We start from the raw sequence: 20,524 nt of genomic DNA, 5'->3' as shown, positions 1-20,524 counted from the left end.
ACTTTAGGGGGCTCTCTCAGGCTTTAATTATACCATTTAGATATATTTACTTGATGTCCTTATTGTTGCGTATTAAATTAGAAGTAATAAAATCTTGTTTTTATTGGTGAATTTCTTTCATGTTGTGTTTTTTTCAATGGTTTAATGCTGTGCCGTGTAAACCTGAACATTAATTTTAGCATTTGCTGACCTTGCTGGGTTCCTAATCATCATTATTGGCAGCTGTAGCCTTCACAGTTGAAAATGTTCTGTCATTCAGACACATTCAGGTGAAGCTCATTTACAATGATAATGAGGTGCAGCTTTACGTACAACTAAGGACAGACAATTTTAGAACTGCTTGGCATTTTAAGGCTTGTTGACCAGGGTAATTCACTAGTGTAAAATACATGAGTTTATGAACCTCCATCCCTCTGTGAAAAGGGTGGTAGTAATGGAGAGCATTTGATTTCTGATGATAGACCTGAAGAGGTGGGAGATACAGGCCAGATGAGCATTTACAGTAGCTTGTCAGTTATCTCGTTGGCCCTGCCTCACCCCCACAACCAATGTCATCATGATTTATTGATTTATTTTAAGAGCTGGTTGGGAAGAGCACAGTGTGGAGCAGGCACTAGAACAAGGAGAACCGGAGAAGGGAATGAAGCAGAATGAGCAGAAACCGAGAGCAAAGAGGAGTAGAAATGAGCACAGAAGCGAGTCCGTTCCTGTGTGTCCAGCTGCTGCACTGCAGGGTATGTTCCAGGCTATTTTATACATGTTGTAGTCTGGCCCATGATTAAAAAGCCAAACCCAGAACCTTTGGTCCTCTGGAACTACAGTATATATCTACATCTATGCTCCCATTTCTCCTTCAATTTGCAGACTTCTTTGGAGGATAATGGCATTGCTGAAGTATTCCGGTCTGGTTTTTAAGCTGATCATAGCACAGAATCTACCATTTTAAAGGTTCTGAATGACCTTTTATTAATTGCTGATTCTCGTCATTCTGCTATTCTTGTGCTTTTAAACCTTACTGCTGCTTTTGGTACAGCTGGCCATGATATTCTTATGTTCAGTCTTGAGCAGTATGTTGGTACTGGGTACTGCTCTTGCATGGTTTAAATCCTATCTGACAGGCAGAGTTCCTCAGTCAGACTTGGGTTCTGCTGTTTCACCTTGTCTCCACTTACCTGTGGAGTCCCCTAATGGTCAATTCTTGGTCCCATTCTCTTATTATAATTACAACTCCTACAGTCAATTTTTTTAAACAACATGGCAACTCTTTCCACTGCTACGCCAATGATGCACAAATCATTCAACCCCCTAAGTCCTTGATAGATGGTGTGGACAACATTAAAACCTATATGTTGCTTGATTTTCTTGATTTTAATGAAAGTAAAGAAGAGATTGTGATGTTTGGGACCTTTGACCTCCTGGGGGCCCTGGGTGCACATGTATCTTGCAACAAGTCCTTTGCTAGCAACTTGGCTGTGATATTTGACAGTGAGTTTAAATTTCATATACAAATTAATTCTGTTGTCAAGGCCAGCTTCCTCCAGCTGTGAGTTCTGGCTAATGCCAAGCCTCTTCTCTCATTTACTGATTCTGAGAAGGTAATCCATGCTTTAATTTCCTTTCACTTGGACTATTGTAACTCGCTTTTCATTGGTGTTAGACAGCATAGACTCTCTCGCCTTCACCTTGTCCAGAAGGCTGCAGTTCAGCTCCTGACAGGCAAATGCATACATGACCATATAACACCGACACTAGTCTCTCTTCATTGGCTACTGGTCTTTAATGTGTTAGCGTTCGTTAAGTACTATATCAGCAGTACTATATCAGCAGTACTATATCAGCAGCTTGGTACCTTGCCAACCTCCTGCCAGCCTACTCTGCTAAAGGCCCCTTCAGCCCTCTGATAAGGTGCTTTTGGTCTTGTTAAGTTGTGGTCTTAAGCTTTGGTCTGCTCCTACTTTGAGCACTTTTAAAACCAGTTTGAAAACTCATCTTTCCTCCGTGACTTTTGATAAAAAAGACACACTCGTATTAATCTCCTTTCTTTAAATTTACATTTATTTATTTAATTTTTATTATTACTATTTTTCTTTTGTGTTTGAATTTGTACAGCATTTTGGTTGAACTTTGTTGTTTTAAATATGCTCTGTAAATATATATTTTTTTGGGATTTGATTTGAATGAAAGGCTGAGCCCAAATTTGAGGTGTGCAAAACATGGGTGTATTGGGTGCATAAAGACATGGACGTGGACCTAGAGAAAGCTGAGGTGGCACCATATTACCACCCAACACCTTGAAACCTTGCAGTCACCAAGCTGTGCCCAAAATCGCAGGAGTCCTACTTTCTGAGCTTATTATGCTCAATCACTCATATCATTTTATATTTACATTTTATATTTACAACCCAGAACCTTTCAGGGATGGACACAGAAGCCAAACCTGCTAAGCCATCTCTACAAATTGCATCCAGTTCATAATTAAGTTGGGAAAATATCTTCATGTGTTCTATTTCTGGTGAGTCAAGATCATCGGTAGAGGGATTGGATCTGAGTTCCACTCTGCAATTTCCCCAGCAGAGCTGCTAAAAAAACATTTGGTGAAAAGATGCTCTATTTCGCACTTAATGTTCAGAGAATTATTAGAGAGCTTGCGTCTCAGCTGTGCTGCACTACCTGGTATTGGTTTATTTTTAGTAAATTTACAAAGAAATGTTAATCACTCACTTGTCATGTAAATAGCAGATGACCTAGACCAGGGGTGGCCAATCTTATCCGCAAAGGGCCGGTGTGTACTGTATGTGGGTTTTTGGGATAACCTGTAGGTTAGCTGTTCAAACCCAGGTGTGAGGACTCTTCAGCCAATCAGTCCTCTGATTAGTAATATAATTAGGGAGCTGCAGCGAAAACCCACCACACACGCCGGCCCTTTGTGGATAAGATTGGCCACCCCTGAACTAGACCAAAGAGGTTGCCAAAATTCAGATCAATGCATGAACCACTTCCGTGGATCTTTTGAGCCGGTTGCTCACCCATTACCTTAATAGTGTCAGTATCTCATGCTGCTTCCACATTCAGTCGCACTCTTTGTTGGTGTTGAGTTTAGTCCTTGGCCCAAGCACTGCAGGCATCCCGCTGCACATCTAAACCAAAGCGCTACACACATGAGCAGATGTACCGCTGTGCACTGGCCTGAATCTGAGGCTCAGCCAGGGGAATGCAATGGCCTTGAGTGAAGGACAGCTGTTCTCAGACCTGTCTTTGAGTAATGAAAGTAATCTGTCACTAAAATCCAGCCACAGAAATTATGTATATTCTGAACCGGGAAGGATGAAGACATTTGGCGAGCTTATAACTTGTGTACAAAGGGAATGCATGTGAGTCTGTCTCCAGTGTTATGACGACTTGCACACCTGCCTCTCATTCCTCAGAAATCATCATGCACCCCATTAGATCTGCTGTTTTAAGTGCTTCAAAGCAGCTTTCTGCAGCTTGTTATAAGTGTTTGCTGTCCATCGCCATCCGTTCTGTGGATTCCTAATGACTCCCCATCTATTGCCTGTATGCATGGGTGTGGAGCCCAACAGTGGGCAGCTGCCAAGGTTAGATCCTGTTTGCTGCTGGCATTCAAAGCTCTAGAAGCCAAGGGTTAAAAACCCATCTACTCCGAGCACCTGAGAGCCCACTATTGTCGGTAGGTCATTCACACATATCTTATGTGGCTTAAGCTGAAAAAGTAAGAGTCAAAGCAAATAAGGACAACAAGGCAACGAAAAAAATGTGGGGATGAGCCGGACTCCAAAGGCATCATACACTACAGAATAGGGCATTAGGTATCAATCAGCTAAAACCCCAGTGATCCAGGCTTCACAAATGACTGAACTTTTACTATAAGTAGAATCTGCAGAAACTTGGGAATGTGATCATCGGTTAATAAATCGTGGTTCTAAATGATAATGTGAGGTGAAGCTCCCTGACAGTTGCAGGAACTTTCAGCCTAAATTTGAAACTACCCGAGTCTGTTGTCACTTACATTTATGTCAGTGCGAAAGGAAAAGACTTCAGCTGTGTGTGTCTGGTCCATATTCGTATCTGCACCCTCCCAAAAATGAGATGCCTTGGGTAGACATCAGCGTTTTAGGATATTTCAGTTATTCTCTTACATTATTGATTTCCCTTGCCGATGCCCTTACAGCCTGGAATACAATCCCCTACCGGAAACATTGTGTCTGACTTTGGCATTGGCCGATGCCCTCCCGCGGTGGGAGAGACTAATGCTAAGACTTTAAAGCATTGCAACCCCGTATTTCACGTCACAGCTGAACATGCACTTTGTTTTGTAACAGCATCTGAAGCAGAGATGATGTTCAGATGACAGAAATAGTTCTATGTCCCCCCCCAATGGCCTGGCCACTGTGCAAAGTGTCTCTGTCGTCCAAGGTTAATTATATCTTACTTATCCAGGCCAACAAGCATAGGAGAAATGACAAAATGTGCTTGAAGCCAGTCACGTCACTGCACACAGCCCTAATCCACGTGGAACCCACACGTCAGGATGCTGTTTGTTGATTTTAGTTCAGCATTTAACTCTATATCCCACAGGAAACTATTTTTGATCTTGGAAACAAGGGACTTGAAAGAACGCTCTGCACCTGGGTTATGGACTTTTTAACCACCAGGACCTTATCTCTCCCCCCTCTTGCTAAACACAGGTGCTGCATAGCACTGTGTGCACAGTCCTCTGCTGTCCTTCCTCTTAAAATGTGACTGTCTACCCATCCCCAGCTCAAACACCATTGTGAAGTTTGCGGACAACAGCCATTGTAGGGTTGATTTCCAATAATGCATTCAGGGAGGAAGTCCTGAACGCGACAGGTTGGTATAGGGGAAATAACGTCAGTCTCAGCAGGCCAAGAACCAACAAACTGATCCTCAATTTCAGGATCCAGAAGAACAAAGCACACTCCAGAGAGAAGGTAGGGAACCGTGTCCAGTTTTTAATTTCTTAGGGTTCCCATTACGGAGAACCTTAACGAACACCTCCAAAGCAGTGAAAAAAGCCCAACCTCAGCTTCTGTATCCCAGGCTGAGAATGATCCAACTTACCTCAGCAGCTTTTCCTGCTGCTCCACAGAAGGCATCCTGACTTATCATATAGCGCTGTGGTATGCTAGCTGCATGGCTGCAAACAGGAAAGCTCTACGACTCGCCGTGAAAATGCCACAGCAGCTCATCAGCAGAGAGCACTGAAAAGCAGCTTCTTTCTGTGGCCCGACTCCAAGGTTGTTCATTCTGCTACCGTGGACTGTGCACTTTTACACACTTCATACCTATATATCTATCTTACATCTTGTTTAGCTCTTATGGTATATTCTGCCCACATTTTACTTGATTTTTATGTATTATTTTACATTTCCTAAAGTGGATATTGTTATTGTGTTATTTATTATATGTTGTATTATTAACTGTTTTCGAATCCATGTTTTGATGTGTCTTGTTTACTGCTGATGCTGTTAGGAGTAAGCCAAACAGTTTTTTGTTGCATAACTGGGCAATGAAAATAAAGAATTTTGATTATGATTTGTGCACAGTAACACTGGTTCTGTTCATATTCAGACTATATATTACTCTTTATATGTACTAACACCTCGAGCCCGAAGTTAGGGAAGGCTGCTCTTCCCTTCTGTGACCCTTTATCTGCAGCATTCAGCAAAGTCACAGAACAATCCTGCAGTTTCTGTTGCTTTGCCGATTATAGGTACCTCTACTTATCTCTTTTGCCACCATAGTTGCTCTGGGTGGGAGGGGCAGCTAAATGAAAAGAGAGTAAGCTGTAAAATTAGCTTGCAGTAAGTAGTCCCTATAGACCCCTCCCAACTCCTAACCAACTGGGTTCAGGAAAGAGCTCCAATTCTGGGTAGGAAGAAGAAGGGAAAGGAGAGGAGAGACGACATCATCAGCTCACAGACGCAGTGGTCGAGGGGTGGCGCGATTTGGGTTGGGGGCACAAATGGATCAGGGAGCTTCCAGGGCTGCTGGATGAAGTGGCCCATCTTGTCCTCATATTTGCCTCCTCCTCTTACTTACCTTGTTTTCCGTCTTCCTTAATTCTCCTTTTTTAAAAGACATCCTCCCCTCTTTCACCAAATGGCAGTTTTCTTCTCCGGGATACACCCTCCCACTTGCTTTTACATGATGACACACTTTTACATTTTAATATATGCTGTCTTGTTCACAATGTGACACTGAAGTTCATACTATCTTTTCATCCGTCTCTCACCCTTTTTCCTGTTTCACGTAGTCGCCGCTGCTTCTGATCACTGCTGGACATGAAGGACCACGAGCTGCATAAGGTTTGCGCTAAGCTGACACACAGCTGGAATTCTGTTGGGGCAATTTGTAGTTCAGTAGGTTAAGGGTCTGTATCTGGAAGGTTGTGGGTTTGAATCCTGCAGCTGGCAGAGTAATTGTATCACCATTAGGCAACTGAGCAAGACTCTTAATCCTAAATTCTGTAGTAACACTTTACTTGCGGGGACACGAAAAATATAGTATTATGCTATTACTTATCTATTAATTAACCACAAACTAAGTCTCTGTTACATGATGATCTAATGTTAATTTATTATTAATGAATTATAATACATATTTTATCTCAAGAAGTTACTATATTTGTTACTGTATATTAATTCTGTAAACTTTTGTGAACTACTGAAGGAACAAATAATGAATGACATGTGAAATATTGATCTCATATTGGTTCATCAGTAATGAATTGTGAAGCATAATTTATCCCAAGTGGTTACTATATTTGTTTCTACATCTGGAAATTCTGGAAATCTTTGTGAACTAATAAAGAAACTACTGAAGGAACAAGTAATGAATAACATGTGATGCTGGTCTCATGTTTGTTCATCATTAATAAATCATGACGCATCTTTTATCTTAAGTAGCTACTGCGTTTGTTCATGATTTGTACGTCAGTAGTAACTGAGTTATTTCTAAGTATTTGTGCCCCATCAAGTAAAGTGTTACCAGTTCAGTGAAATTGGACACTGGCTGGCTCTGTTCTTTGACCCCTCACTTATACTGTAGATCACTTTGGCAAAAGTGTCTACAGAATACAGGTAAATATTTAAATGCTGAACATTTCATTGGGTCAGAGAAAGATATCTTAGAACTGGTATATCAAGCTGACTGGTGTGAAACTAAGCATATTATTTTATAATACGCATACATCTGACAGATGCATATATCTGATAGATACATTCACCTGACAGATGCATATATCTGATAGATACATTCACCTGACAGATACATATATCTGATAGATACATTCACCTGACAGATACATATATCTGATAGTTACATTCACTTGACAAACTTGAAGTTTGCCGTCACCAGTTTCCTCTGTACCTTGTAGTCAAAGCTGTGAAAGGCTAGAGAGGCTTCCACCACCGGTGCAGCTCTGTCAGGAGGGATGATGGTTGAACCCATTTCTAAAGCTGTAGCTCTGTCCTTGTGTTTCTACTGCTGGATAACATTCCCCGCAGCAATCCAGGTAATGTGCCTTTCGAAATGTACAGCAGCAGTTCATCCTCATGGACACAAAAAGTTCTGAACAGGGACTATGATAGGATACACACACACAGACACTCACACAGGCTAGCGGTGCATGGGGGTGCATGGGGGGCGTGGGGGGTGCCTGGGGGGGCATGGGGGGGCGTGGGGGGTGCCAGACGGACCTCACCTACGAGGCAGGGAGGGAGAGGTCGGCTTCGGGTTGGTACTGCTGTCTAACTCCTTCTGCTGCTTTTCTATACAGTAAATTTTCTTGCCTATGGTCATATTTACATCATAAATATCTGTGTTTCTGTGCAATATGAATGTGTGTGTATATGTACCTATGTGTGTCATTGTACGCGTGAGCTGTGTGTGCTTGACACCAAGATTTGGCATCGTCAACCTACCACACACTGCCTGGCCGATTAATGGAATTTCTACATTATATTTAGAATAGAATAGAATAGAATCGGTGGTATCGGTGGGCCTCGCTTACATCTGCTGTGACTGGGTGTGTTTGGTATCGGTGGGCCTCGCTTATATCTGCTCTGACTGCGTGTGTTTGGTATCGGTGGGCCTCGCTTATATCTGCTCTGACTGCGTGTGTTTGGTATCGGTGGGCCTTGCTTATATCTGCTCTGACTGCGTGTGTTTGGTATCGGTGGGCCTTGCTTATATCTGCTCTGACTGCGTGTGTTTGGTATCGATGGGCCTTGCTTATATCTGCTCTGACTGCGTGTGTTTGGTATCGGTGGGCCTTGCTTATATCTGCTCTGACTGCGTGTGTTTGGTATCGGTGGGCCTTGCTTATATCTGCTCTGACTGCGTGTGTTTGGTATCGGTGGGCCTTGCTTATATCTGCTCTGACTGCGTGTGTTTGGTATCGGTGGGCCTTGCTTATATCTGCGCTGACTGCGTGTGTTTGGTATCGGTGGGCCTTACTTATATATGCTCTGACTGCGTGTGTTTGGTATCGGTGGGCCTTGCTTATATCTGCTCTGACTGCGTGTGTTTGGTATCGGTGGGCCTTGCTTATATCTGCTCTGACTGCGTGTGTTTGGTATCGGTGGGCCTTGCTTATATCTGCTCTGACTGCGTGTGTTTGGTATCGGTGGGCCTTGCTTATATCTGCTCTGACTGCGTGTGTTTGGTATCGGTGGGCCTTGCTTATATCTGCTCTGACTGCGTGTGTTTGGTATCGGTGGGCCTTGCTTATATCTGCTCTGACTGCGTGTGTTTGGTATCGGTGGGCCTTGCTTATATCTGCTCTGACTGCGTGTGTTTGGTATCGGTGGGCCTTGCTTATATCTGCTCTGACTGCGTGTGTTTGGTATCGGTGGGCCTTGCTTATATCTGCTCTGACTGCGTGTGTTTGGTATCGGTGGGCCTTGCTTATATCTGCTCTGACTGCGTGTGTTTGGTATCGGTGGGCCTTGCTTATATCTGCTCTGACTGCGTGTGTTTGGTATCGGTGGGCCTTGCTTATATCTGCTCTGACTGCGTGTGTTTGGTATCGGTGGGCCTTGCTTATATCTGCTCTGACTGCATGCTGATGTTGGTGCCCTGCCCACATGTAGCTGTCTGCTGTCAATCACTTCTTATAATGTGTGTAGCCCACAGATTGTAACATGTGCATGCGGGGGGGCTTTAATGAGTGCACATACTGGATGAATATTTGTTCCAGTCAGAACGAGGCACAGCATCAAAGTGCTGAGAAGAGAGTGAGAGGGACAGAGAAGAGGAGGAGGATAGAAAGATGCATTCAGGGAGAGGATATCCAAAAAAGAAGAAATGGCCGTCCAAAAAATGATGGGAAGGGCTGAGAGTTATCCATAAATAAGCCAGAAGTTATATACTGCTGTTCTTTATAAACACTGAACAGAGGCTTGTCTGAAGAAGGACTGCCCCTTGTCCCCTTTTCATCCACATGATTGGCTGGCTGTAATAGCAGTCAGCCAATAGGAGCGGGCCATCCCACCACAGTAATACGCAATAGACGAGTTGAGAAACTGGCCAAGGAGGAGGAGCTCTAGTACAAAGAGAGAGGGGAGGGAGAGAGAGAGGAGGGAGGGAGAGAGAGAGCGACGGTGAGCCCTGCTTCATCCACCTTGAGACGGTCTGCTTGTGTCTCTCTTTATGCCAGTGTCCCTCTGCTCCTCTGCCCCTCCCGCTGTTGCAGGCCTCTGTGTCTCCTTTTGCCCCTCTGCTGCGCCCCTCTCCGTACCGCGCCGTGCCAGAGCCGTCGGCTCAGCTGCACTCCCACCGCAGATATGGGCTGTCGGCTGTCTGGATTGCGGGAGGACGATGGCAATGGGGTGAGTGTCATGTGCATTTTGGGATGTGTCATTTGAGGGGGTGTAAGAAGGTGGTGTGGAGATATGCAGTGTAATTGGGGGGGGGGGGTTGGTACTCTGGGGGACTGCTTCACTGTGCACCATGCATGTGTGTGTATGTGTGTGTGTGTGTGTGTGTGTGTCTGCTCACCTGGGGACAGGGACGCACCAAGTGCTGGAAGCCTCCTCACTGCCTGAGGCCGTCTGATCGAGCTTCGTCACATAGAGGAGTCACCACCGCCTTTCGCTGGCTGCGTGTGTGATCAGAATGTGCGTGTTTCCATCTGTGTGGCTATCTACATATATGTTAGTGTGACTGTATTAACACATCCGTGCAGCAGCATTCTGTCTGTGTATGTGTCTGTGCTTTTGAATTTGTGCTTACAGAATTGTGCAGGTCCATGTGTGTGTGTGTGTGTGTGTACATGCGTGTGCGCATGTGCATGTTTGAATGCATGTCCATACGTGTGTATGTGGTTGCAGCAGTAAGTGGGCATGTGCACTTTCTGGTGATTTGTGGTGAGGATAACCAGGAGTGATGGGGTCAGACATGACCTCGTCTTACTCCTTCTTTCTCTCTGGAAGGGGAGGGGTAGTTGGGGTGCGGGGGGTGCCAGGGGAAACTCCTTTAGCATCTCCATGGCTACATGGCTATTTGTTCCTCAACTAGAGTCTTGCTTTTTCCTGAAACAGATCCTGTTTTTCACACAGTGTTGAAGCCATGTATCTTAAGTCGCAGTGGTTTCAGTTAGTGGTTCATAGGATGTCCTGTCGTGTACACAAGGCCCAGTGGAGATGCCTGGATGTAGGAGCAGCGGGGTCTGTCTATTAGAGTATACCCTTCTGCGTGACCAGCAAAGCTGACCTTACCGCATTATGCAACTGCGTGTTTACAGCAAACTCCTTTTTGCAAAAGTACAACTGACGAAGCCCACCTGAGATTTAAAAAATGGACACGCCTAGCCACTTCACCACAATTTTCTCCTGAAGCATTATCGTGCATTGTGGTACAGTGTAGGCTAGCCATTTTCGTTTTTTGTTTTTTTTTTTTTGCTTTTGCAAATTATTTTAAGGTGAGCTATCATTAAAATTTTTTGTAACATCAAGGGCAGTGAATATTTTGCATCTGCCTTTGTTATTAGTAACATGTATTGGTGTTTGGAAGTCTAGTTGACTATTCAATAGAACAATTATGTTGAGCATCTTGTTTACGTGCCTTGGCTGAACCCAAGAATGATATACTTTCACAAGTGAGATTTTATTGTAGTGATTTTGCTGTCTGAGCTGCCTTCAGAAATTCTTGCATGATGTGGAGACTGATTGTCATTGCACTCTTAGCCTATTAGCCTTCCAAAGGGACTTACAGAGAAAACAGGAGTAGTGTGTCTTTGTTGAAAAGTGTACCTGAGTGTTAATAGTTTCGCACTGTTGGAACAGTGTGTAGTGGCACTGTCAGACTGTGATTGTCTGTGTAGCTGAAGAAGTCAAGATGAAAAGTTGGTGAGCGCAGTTACATTCCTGCTGGCGATGCACCTCAGGGAACCTATGGATGAGCTGATGTTCTGGTGCGAGCAGTAGAACATCTGAAGAAGCATGTCTTCAGCTCACCATGGCTTTGAATGCCATCTGTGGTGATAACAGAGCCTCTTAGCACCCAGTAGATGCCACATGAACTGCGAAGCAGGGCTGCAATGGCCAGTGACATTCTGGGGATCCTGAAAAGCCACTGCTCAGCTTTGAGGGTTTTTTAAACTTATCCAAGTCACAGCTAAGGAGTTATTCATGATAATTCCAAACCCATCAGGAAGCTATTAGTAGATGGAGGAGTTTATGAAGAGTCAGCAGCAGCATCATTTACTAATGAAAGCTGATCCATTATGGAGCTACTGGTTTTGTACATTTTGCTACCAAGGTAGTGCAGGATTCTTTCTTCATTGCTGTACATCTCTGCTGTAGAGTGGAATCCACGTGGGTAAAGGATACCAGGAGGTTCACGGCTGATTAGTGTCATTTACTGCACAACTGCATTATAATCAAGGACATCAGCATAAATGTTCTCGTAAAAAAACTGAGCATTTGAAATAAGACCTGGTTGGAGAGATTTTTGCTGGACAAACATCCCCAGGAACATTAGCAGGCAAGTGCTGAAGCAGAATGCCATACCGTGATGGTAACCGAGCCTCAGATACTTCCCGATGCTGAACCTCTGGTATTTCCTGCTGCTGCCCTTGGAGGGACCTGCCTGATGCTTCTATAAGCAGAAGCTAGATGTGCTCATCTGATCTAATCAGAAATGTACAGCTCTTTAAATATGCAACAGTGTGAGGTTTTAAGATCATTTCTATCAAAGCATCTGCTAGAGAACAACAATAAAATCATAATTACTCATTATTTACTGAATTGATCCAAGATATTAGCATTAGCTGAATTTACAAACCCAAACAAAGAAAATGAAATACCCTGACAGAAACATACTTGCTTTGCCACATGCACACTGTGATTTTTCTCTCTTTAACACATTTGTAAGTGCTATGATTTTTGACACGTACACTCAGCCAACCTCAGTGATACTGCAAAGTCCACGGAGCACCCAGTCCTTGAGTATGTCTGTGCTGTAAACTGTAAGATACTGAAAATTTGTTTTCAAGGTCCTTTGCTCATATTAATATCAGAAAGAAACATGATGGGACATACTTTTTTTAAATGAAAATTTGGATATGTTTTTGCTAAATGCCCTCACACTGCATTTAAAAAGGAAATGTGATCAACAGGCCTGTCTGAGACGGGGAACTTGATGTTGAACGATTTGGTGGCACGTCTGTATTTATAATTTTTTTTTATTTAGATGAAAGTGCGGGACCTGTCTCAAACCAGCCAACAGGATTCCCTCCACATGCGGGGTAGCTGCGAGCAGCCAATCACGCTGCAGATAGACGGGCGGAGGGGGAGATACCACCAACACCAGCACCATTCGTGGCCAACCTCTGATTGCAGTCCTCAGGCGGAGAACACGTGGCCAGCCTTCAGGTGTCTGGGGATGTCTGCAGGGTCGACGCCCCAGATCAGAGCTTACGCTGACAGGCAAGCTGCATCTGTCTGAGGGATACTGGGCTACTGGGCACTGCATCTGCTCTTGTTTTGTGCAGAGAGCAATACCAGCTAATTTATTAGTGCTGTGGCATGGCCTACCGAAAGGTCCCGTTTCCCTGTGGCTGAGGGGCCACATAGCACCAGCAGGGGGAGCCATTTCAGGTCTATCCTCTGTGTGTTTTCAGACGGTGCTGCAGTCACATGACCCAGCCACAGGACCATTATGCCAACCAGTACCTACCCAGCATCCCCCTCACCCTGGATAACCTGGTTAGACTGGAGCACAAGGTGAGCCCCTGCCAACATTCCGGAATCCTCTAAGCTCCCTTTGTTCATAGGGCACTAATATGCTGTTACAGTTTCTGGGGTGGAAGAATGATTGGTATTTGAAAATAGTGAGAATCCTCAGTTTTTTTTCTTTGAAGAGCTAATGCAAGGAAAAAATTGGTATGGTCAATACCCTGATCCTGAACAAATTACACCTACAAGTACAATGAGAAAGAATTCACTTTTGTACAGCATTGGTTGCTTTAGTTACAAGATGACCACATTAACCTTTATTTTGAATGACTTGGAAGCAGGTGACTTACGTATGTTTTACAGTGTTCCCTGACAAGCTAGAGATAATGCCCTTCTTCTGTACCCAAAAGGTAGATGGCCATCTGTTCACAAGGACAGCAAATCCCATAGAGAAGATTCCTCACACATTCAATCCCATTGGCATCTTTTCAAACAATGACTCCCCCCTCATAAATACACCCACAGCTTGACGCTGGTATCGTGCCTTTACGTTCTCTGCGAATAAAGACCCGGTAATCTCTGCTCTCTCCCCTACACACACACATCCCAAATGCTGCAGATTTTGTTCCCCATTCTTCTTGAAATCGTTTGAGCAGAAGCATCGTTTGTGTAGCAGCCATGGTTTATTTCCTGACTAGGCGTTGCCATGGCACCACAGGAACACCGTGTTAGAGTGCTCGGTGTGTGCCAGGCAGGCACAGCTGTTGTTGTTCTAGGTCCACATTGGTACTTAACTCAAAGGAATCTTTCAACCAAAAATCAAGGTTAAATCTGTGTAATTATTGATACAGCCTGTGTATGACTTAAATAGGGAAAAAATTGTTATGAATGCATATTCAAAATCTATTTCTCAAATGGCTCAGTGACGAGACTGTATTTTTAAGCCCTGAACAAATATTGGTGTAAGATCAAATAATATGAGGCCGTTGTTTTATGCAGGAACCAGACTTTTCCAGCTGTGTGCCTAGAAGACGTCATTGTCTTATCGGATGCTGCAATGCAAACACAGAGGAGCCAGGCAGCTTCCTTAGCCAGGTGAGGCCTCCTCCGCGCCACTAGGTGTCCCTGCACCTCAAATGTCATCACACACAATCGCCTGTCGAAAACTTCCCACTGTGTTGAACACAGTTTGAAATATCTACCACATCTTTACAGTTAAGGGAAGCTAAGTCAGCAAATGTCCGAACACAAATGTATCCTAACCCTCCCTTTATGACATTAAGGTCATTTCAGCATAGAGCTTATTCATTTACCTTTTACATTAACGTCTGGATAATTAACCTGTATAATGATGGTCTTTTATTACTGTGGTCCATGACAAGATCTTACCTTTGAGAGTTCTGCTGAAAATCACAGGCACAGCATCTGCATATCCGTAACAGTCTGAATTCTATAAATAAACAGATGAGTGTAACATGCCTTTGGCGATACAGTCACAGATATTCACCGTTTTTGCTTCCATGGCATGGCTGTGATTGTCATGTGACTGATTCTTGAAGCACCAGCCATAGTCGCACTTATATGTTTCTCTCTTGCTGTTGCTTTGTTTACTAGAATTTGTTGTTTTGAGTCCACGTGACTTTTAAAAACTCCTCAATATCCAACACACAGCATAGTATAATATTTAATATTATCTTAATACTGTCTTTAAGATTTTCCTTAATTCTCCATTAATTAATAAAATCTCTTATTCTGCCTGTCTGTCTGCTAATCTACTTGAAAGAACCCAATAAATCCTTCTTAAAACCATTGTCTATTGACCAAAGTTAGTTGGTTAACACCGATGTGCTGTCAAGGACTTCTGGTGGCAAGAAATGTGTTTTATGAAAAATCAGTGCGACAGAGAAGAGTGCTTGACAGTGCAACAGTGCATTTCTATTCCTCTATCAGATACAGGACCCAGAAGCAGCGGGATGGCTGGGTCAGGCCCACGTTAAACGTGGGATACACATAGCACCATTTTTTCTGGTGGTTAGCAGATGGTCACATAAGCCCACACTTTACCAGGTTGAGTTAGCCAGGGTGTCGGGCAGAGCCATGGTGATTAGGTACAATGAGTACAAAACAACAACAGTTATGCAACGGCGCGATAGCAGCGTCTGCAGCAATGCAATGTGACTTGGGATGGTGGCAACACAAGGTGGTAAAAATGACTGGAGGGGCTGATCTAAGCAGTGGCCAGTAAATACCTGGCAGCCGCTGTTGCCACCACACATCAAAACAATAAAAATGAAATATGGATTATCTTCTAAGGAGAACCATACATGAGACAAGGGGCAGACACCCCCATAAAAATATCTGGGACCAGTGCTCATCTGCCAAGGAGCATGTTAAGATTGCACTGGGGTAGATTCATAATAGATAAAATCATGACAGAAATGCACCTTCCACATTTATGTAAATGTCTGACTGTAGTTTTATACGGGCACCATAAACACACATCGCCAATTTTTATCAAAAATCCAAAAAAGCAAAGATTTCTTAGAGTTTGCTTTCCTCTGAACCTGAAGTTATTTCTGACTAGTTGCTTTAATCATGTCTACAGAGAATGTTGGTTATGTGTCACATACAGCTGTATATAACATTGCCTAAACCACTGGTCTCTGTTCATCAGACAGAGGATGAGGACCCCGTATTGGAAAAGCCTGTAGGATATCTGCCCTTGCTACATGAGCTGGACAGTGGTCTGGGTTGCACTGACGGAAGCTTCCACCAGGGGGAGCTGTCTGCAGCTGAAACAGAGGAGGGGGTGGAAGAGCCAGCGTCATCACTACCAGGCCGCACCAGCCATGGCAGCTCCCCCTCCTCAGAGTCACTCATCTCCTCAGAGCTCAGCGACTCCGGCTTCTACAGCGTCAGCACTGGGGAATTCCGCCGTTTCCAGAAACTGCTGGAAAAGAGGATCCGCCTTTACAGGGCACGGATGATGTCTCGGGACCAGAGGGAGGGCGCCAAAGCTTGCTGGGACTTGGAGTCCATCCCCGAGGCTTTGGGTTGCCCATCTAAGAGCAACTGGTCCCTTGAAGCCAGTCCAGCATACACTGTTCACCAGTGTACCAAGGTCCCCTCCTTGGTCCAGTTCAGGAAGGCCGGCAGCCCGCATCTGAGGAGGTACAGCTCCAGTGCAGGCTCCGTGTTCTCTGCTCATGCTGGCCTGTCCCACTGCAGCAGCCCGTCTTGCCAGAGGAGGATCTCTCTGCCACGTCATAACTCCTCAGCAGAGCACCTGTGGAGAGGCCATGCTGTGCAGCAGCCCCTCCCCCGTCCGATGAAGCAGCGGCGCGCCAGTCACCCGACATCACCCAATTATCACGCGGCTGCACTGCACCACTGCAGGTGGCTTTCCACTGGCTATAGGGAGAGGCCAGAACTGGCTCCAGTAGCCCAAATAGGTTGGGGCAACAGACCCAGACAACAGGACGGTGCATCAGACCATCAGGACTTCATACACAGCGAACATTGCAGCAATGTGGACTACAGTTTAGGGATGCAGGATGGTATGTTCCATAAATGGTGTCCAGGTAACGAAAGCGAGAAGGAGATGCTACAGCAGCACCATCATACCCTGGACCACCTGCAGAACACTAACGAAACCTGGCATTCGGGATCCAGAAAGGGCACCGTGGAAGGGCTCACTCCTGCCAGCCGGAAGGCACTGTCAGGAAACCCCCGGGTTCTGCGGAACCAGCTGCTAAAGGCCCGAGCTTCGCAGCTTGCAGATGAGCGCAGCGAGGTGACCACGGACGAGGAAGCACGTGGCGAGGTGAGGGCCGGTCGCTACTGGAGCAAGACGGAGAGGCGTCAGCATCTGATCTCAGCGCGGGAGCAGCGGCAGCGAAGGACGGCTCGGGCGGGGCCCACCAGCGGCGGGGCTGGGGGCTGTAACACGGTGCTGGAGCTCAGCCAGCGCAAGCTGAGCCGTCTGCGGAACCGCAAGCTGCTGGATGACTGGACCACTGTGGAGGAGCTGCTGACCCATGGAAATCGGGTGGGGAGCAGCGAAGAGATACTTTGTCCGAGCCCCCTGCTGTCTGTCACCACGGTGTAATCTTATCAAGAGGCATTACTGCGAGGAGTCAGACATAAACAAGGCAGATTTAAACACCACAGATGTTGGTAAATGTCTTTTCTGTAAGGCAGGAGTTTGATATGCACTGTACATTTTTTTAAGGATTGATGTGACTGATAGGCTGATATTCCCACATATCCTACAGTAGATACAACTACACTTTCATGTGATAATTTAAGCCATTGGATCCTGGTGAAGCACCGGCATGTTGTCTCTGGGCAGCACTGTTGCCTCTCACCTGCAGGGCTGGGTTTGCCAATTCCACCTCTGCTCTGTGTGTGTAGAGCTCACATGATGTGATGTCCCAGTGCTGTGCAGATCTCCTCCTGGAGTCCCAAGGCATACAGTTAGGCGAATTTATGTCTCTAAATTACCCATAGGCTGTGTGTGGCTCATGTATCGGCATTTGGTCTCCACAATGTGATAAAAAATCCATTCTTTTGATGTTGTGGGGACCATCTTTTCAATTTTATAAAAATCTGAACAAAGGATCAATAGATAAAAAAGCAAAAATGCCCAAAGTCTATTTTTTATTTTTTAGTTACTTATGCTTAAGGTTGGGGCTGGGTTGGGGTTAAGGTTGTCATTGTTGGGATTGGGGTTTTTCCCCATAGAAATGAATGGAGGGTCCCCACAAAGACATGAATACAAACATGTGTGTCTGCTCTGAGATGGATACATATCATTACATTGTTACACTGTAGCTGTTAATTATTCTTGAATATTCTCATGATTGCTTTAAGTGTCTAGATAAGTACAGCAGGTGTTCTCTATCAAAGTTCAACAAAGTTCTAACATAATGAAATAATAAGTCACCAGGCTACAAGGGAGACTGACCACACCTGTAAATACTGTACCATCTCAAACTCACAGACACTCCACTGACTCGCTGCAATACGATGCAGTACCATCTCAAACTCACAGACACTCCACTGACTCGCTGCAATACGATGCAGTACCATCTCAAACTCACAGACACTCCACTGACTCGCTGCAATACGATGCAGTACAATGGCTATGACACTGGAATCAGAGCATGACTGCACGGACCCAGTCACCATTAAGCACACGGCGGAAAAGGAAGCCGTTACCGTGTTCAGGCGGGTGGCTGTTACCCCCACCCCCCATTCTTTTAGACCAGTTTCCTTACCCACTACCCACTATCGGTTTTTATCACGTATTCTGTTGCATTTTGCATGACTCCGAATTGGTGTGGCATTTAAAAAAAAAATAATTATTTACCTTTCACTACACTACAACACACGTAGTTTATTTTAACCAAAAATCAGCATTCAGCCACCGCTCTGGAGAAGCCCTGTGCTGCACACAGCTTCTTCCATCACTCCCAGCAGGCAAGTCCAGCTCCTCTGTCTGTGATGTACCTTTGGATTGCTTCTTTGTACTTTTGAGAACACCTTTGAATCTGCTGAATATGTGGTTGTAATATAGATAGGATTTTATTAGCTTCAATAAATATTTAGGTCTGCTCATGGATGTCAGCTTCATTGGTGATACATTTCTGTAATATAGCTCAGAGTGTGCATTTTGTTCTTAGAGAAGAAAGACCCTCGTCGATGGTCAAACTGCTCTTTTCTCTTCTGCCTTCCTCAGCTGCATTTTCAGATTAACCAAAGGAAGTATTAAAACATTTGGGGCTTCAAAACACCAGAACCAAGGGTCCCACACCTGCAAAGTATGGGACTGGTATTAGGACCAAGTGCCTGTCCATTGCCCCCCCTCCCCCATTATTGTAATACCTTATAAACCTGCCGATCATGTGATCTGAGAGCAATTATGGACCAGGAGGAGCTCTTTGCAAATCTTGCTTAGATGGAATGAACTGGGAATGCAAAATTCTTTATTCCTCATCAGCATATCAATATCTTGCCTTATTCAAATGTTAAGCGTAGTGTAATGTATAGATAGAAATGAAAGCACACATTTCCTTGAAGAAGAACCTACCATTTGACAGCAAGCCCATCCTGTGAAGTGATTATCAGAGTGTTTTAATTGTAAAAGTGTAATTGAAAGAGACAGCTAGCCGAATGCAATACTTTGAGAAGTGCTTTTGTGTTAAATTTTCCTGTAGAAAACAAAAATAGCAAAAATCTACACAGCTAAGCTTTTTATTATTGTTTTAAGTTTAATCATATCTGCTGCTTCGTTGGCTAATATAGAATACAGAAAAAGTAATTAACAGTTTCTTTGCAAATGAATGTAAGATCAGTCACGCCGTAGCAGAAGAAAGCACTGTGCAGTGTCAGATTTAATTAACCTAAGATGCAAATCCCCTGCTTTACTGATTAAACTCTTTTACGTTTCTAAGGAATCCTGTATCTTCCTTTACTTTTTGCTAGTCAGCTTTTGTAAACCTCTCAAATGAACATACCATCAATCTCAACATTTGAGTTGGAGTTCATGCACTTTGTTTTACCCAAGACTCTTGACATGAATCATTCCTCACACATTCACACCTGCAGCTTCGAACTGGACCTTTAGCTCATTACTCTCCTCAGGATTTTCAGTGCAAGTCCTTTCCCACCCACTTCTATCTTTTGGAGAAAAGCTGCAACGCTCTTCAACCACCTGTTTGCTCAGGTTCCATGTGACAGGAGAGAAATCAGCTACAATCTCCCACAAACTCACTTTCTAGTCGCCTTTATTTTTGTAAACACACGCTTACAAGAGCAGTCGGAGATCCACGGACTGAGATGCCTTTAGATGCGGACATGCAGATCAACAGGTTACAGTTCTGAGCTAAAGACTTGCAGACTCAATCTTCCAGTCATGTCTCCAGATGAGACGATACAAGCCTGAGGGCTAAGCTGGAGGTCTCAGCATTGCGTGCCGGCTTGGAGATGCGGACAGTCTGAATGTGACTGGACCCAACAGAACAGCAAAAGCAAAATGCAACTGTAGCCAAAACAGACATAGGCAAGCTGGGGCCCAATATCTTCAACAGCTTGGAATACACAGGAACTTTTCCTGCCCCAGTTGAAACATTTTGGGCAGAGAGAGGTCCAGAAGTCCGGGTGCGGCAACCTTGCCACCTCACTCCAAAGGAGACCCTCTCTGCCACTCGAAAGGCAGCATCTCACGTCACGACAGTAGGTACCTGCATCCTTCTTCTGCACAGGACCAAGTGTCACCTGATCCAGGCGGAGCATCCGCCATT

General features: G+C 44.7%; 1 protein-coding gene and 1 long non-coding RNA gene across 3 annotated transcripts; both read left to right on the top strand.

Moving 5' to 3' along the window:
* Nucleotides 1-223: 223 nt before the first annotated feature.
* Nucleotides 224-1,755, top strand: LOC111834321 (uncharacterized). Its single transcript, XR_002835984.1, has 3 exons — nucleotides 224-471; nucleotides 580-734; nucleotides 865-1,755. It is a non-coding gene; the product is annotated as an uncharacterized lncRNA (long non-coding RNA).
* A 2,561-nt stretch (nucleotides 1,756-4,316) lies between these two features.
* On the top strand, nucleotides 4,317-18,839 carry LOC111834320 (uncharacterized). 2 transcript variants are annotated; one of them, XM_072713306.1, is made up of 8 exons: nucleotides 4,317-4,970; nucleotides 6,296-6,347; nucleotides 7,418-7,555; nucleotides 9,737-9,872; nucleotides 12,736-12,971; nucleotides 13,166-13,268; nucleotides 14,220-14,315; nucleotides 15,895-18,839. In XM_072713306.1, exons 4-8 carry the CDS (start codon nucleotides 9,828-9,830, stop codon nucleotides 17,326-17,328), a joined length of 1,914 nt encoding a protein of 637 aa, XP_072569407.1. In that variant the 5' UTR covers nucleotides 4,317-4,970; nucleotides 6,296-6,347; nucleotides 7,418-7,555; nucleotides 9,737-9,827; the 3' UTR covers nucleotides 17,329-18,839. The 2 variants fall into 2 exon arrangements, with proteins under 2 accessions (XP_072569407.1, XP_023649228.1); XM_023793460.2 differs by lacking the exons at nucleotides 4,317-4,970; nucleotides 6,296-6,347; nucleotides 7,418-7,555 and adding an exon at nucleotides 9,362-9,644.
* The last annotated feature ends 1,685 nt before the right edge of the window (nucleotides 18,840-20,524 follow it).

This window comes from Paramormyrops kingsleyae, chromosome 6, assembly GCF_048594095.1.
Source record: "Paramormyrops kingsleyae isolate MSU_618 chromosome 6, PKINGS_0.4, whole genome shotgun sequence".
NCBI classification, from domain to species: Eukaryota; Metazoa; Chordata; class Actinopteri; order Osteoglossiformes; family Mormyridae; genus Paramormyrops; species Paramormyrops kingsleyae.
Note: the sequence above shows the minus strand (reverse complement) of the source record. Positions and strands in the feature narration are given on the sequence as shown.

Bases quoted from the DNA above. Each gene is read 5' to 3' on its own strand.
- LOC111834320 (XM_072713306.1), top strand. From the start codon at position 9,828: ATGGGCTGTCGGCTGTCTGGATTGCGGGAGGACGATGGCAATGGG. The intron at 9,873-12,735 runs GTGAGTGTCATG...TTTTTTATTTAG, and splicing joins GGGAGGACGATGGCAATGGG to ATGAAAGTGCGGGACCTGTC. The intron at 12,972-13,165 runs GCAAGCTGCATC...GTGTGTTTTCAG, and splicing joins ATCAGAGCTTACGCTGACAG to ACGGTGCTGCAGTCACATGA.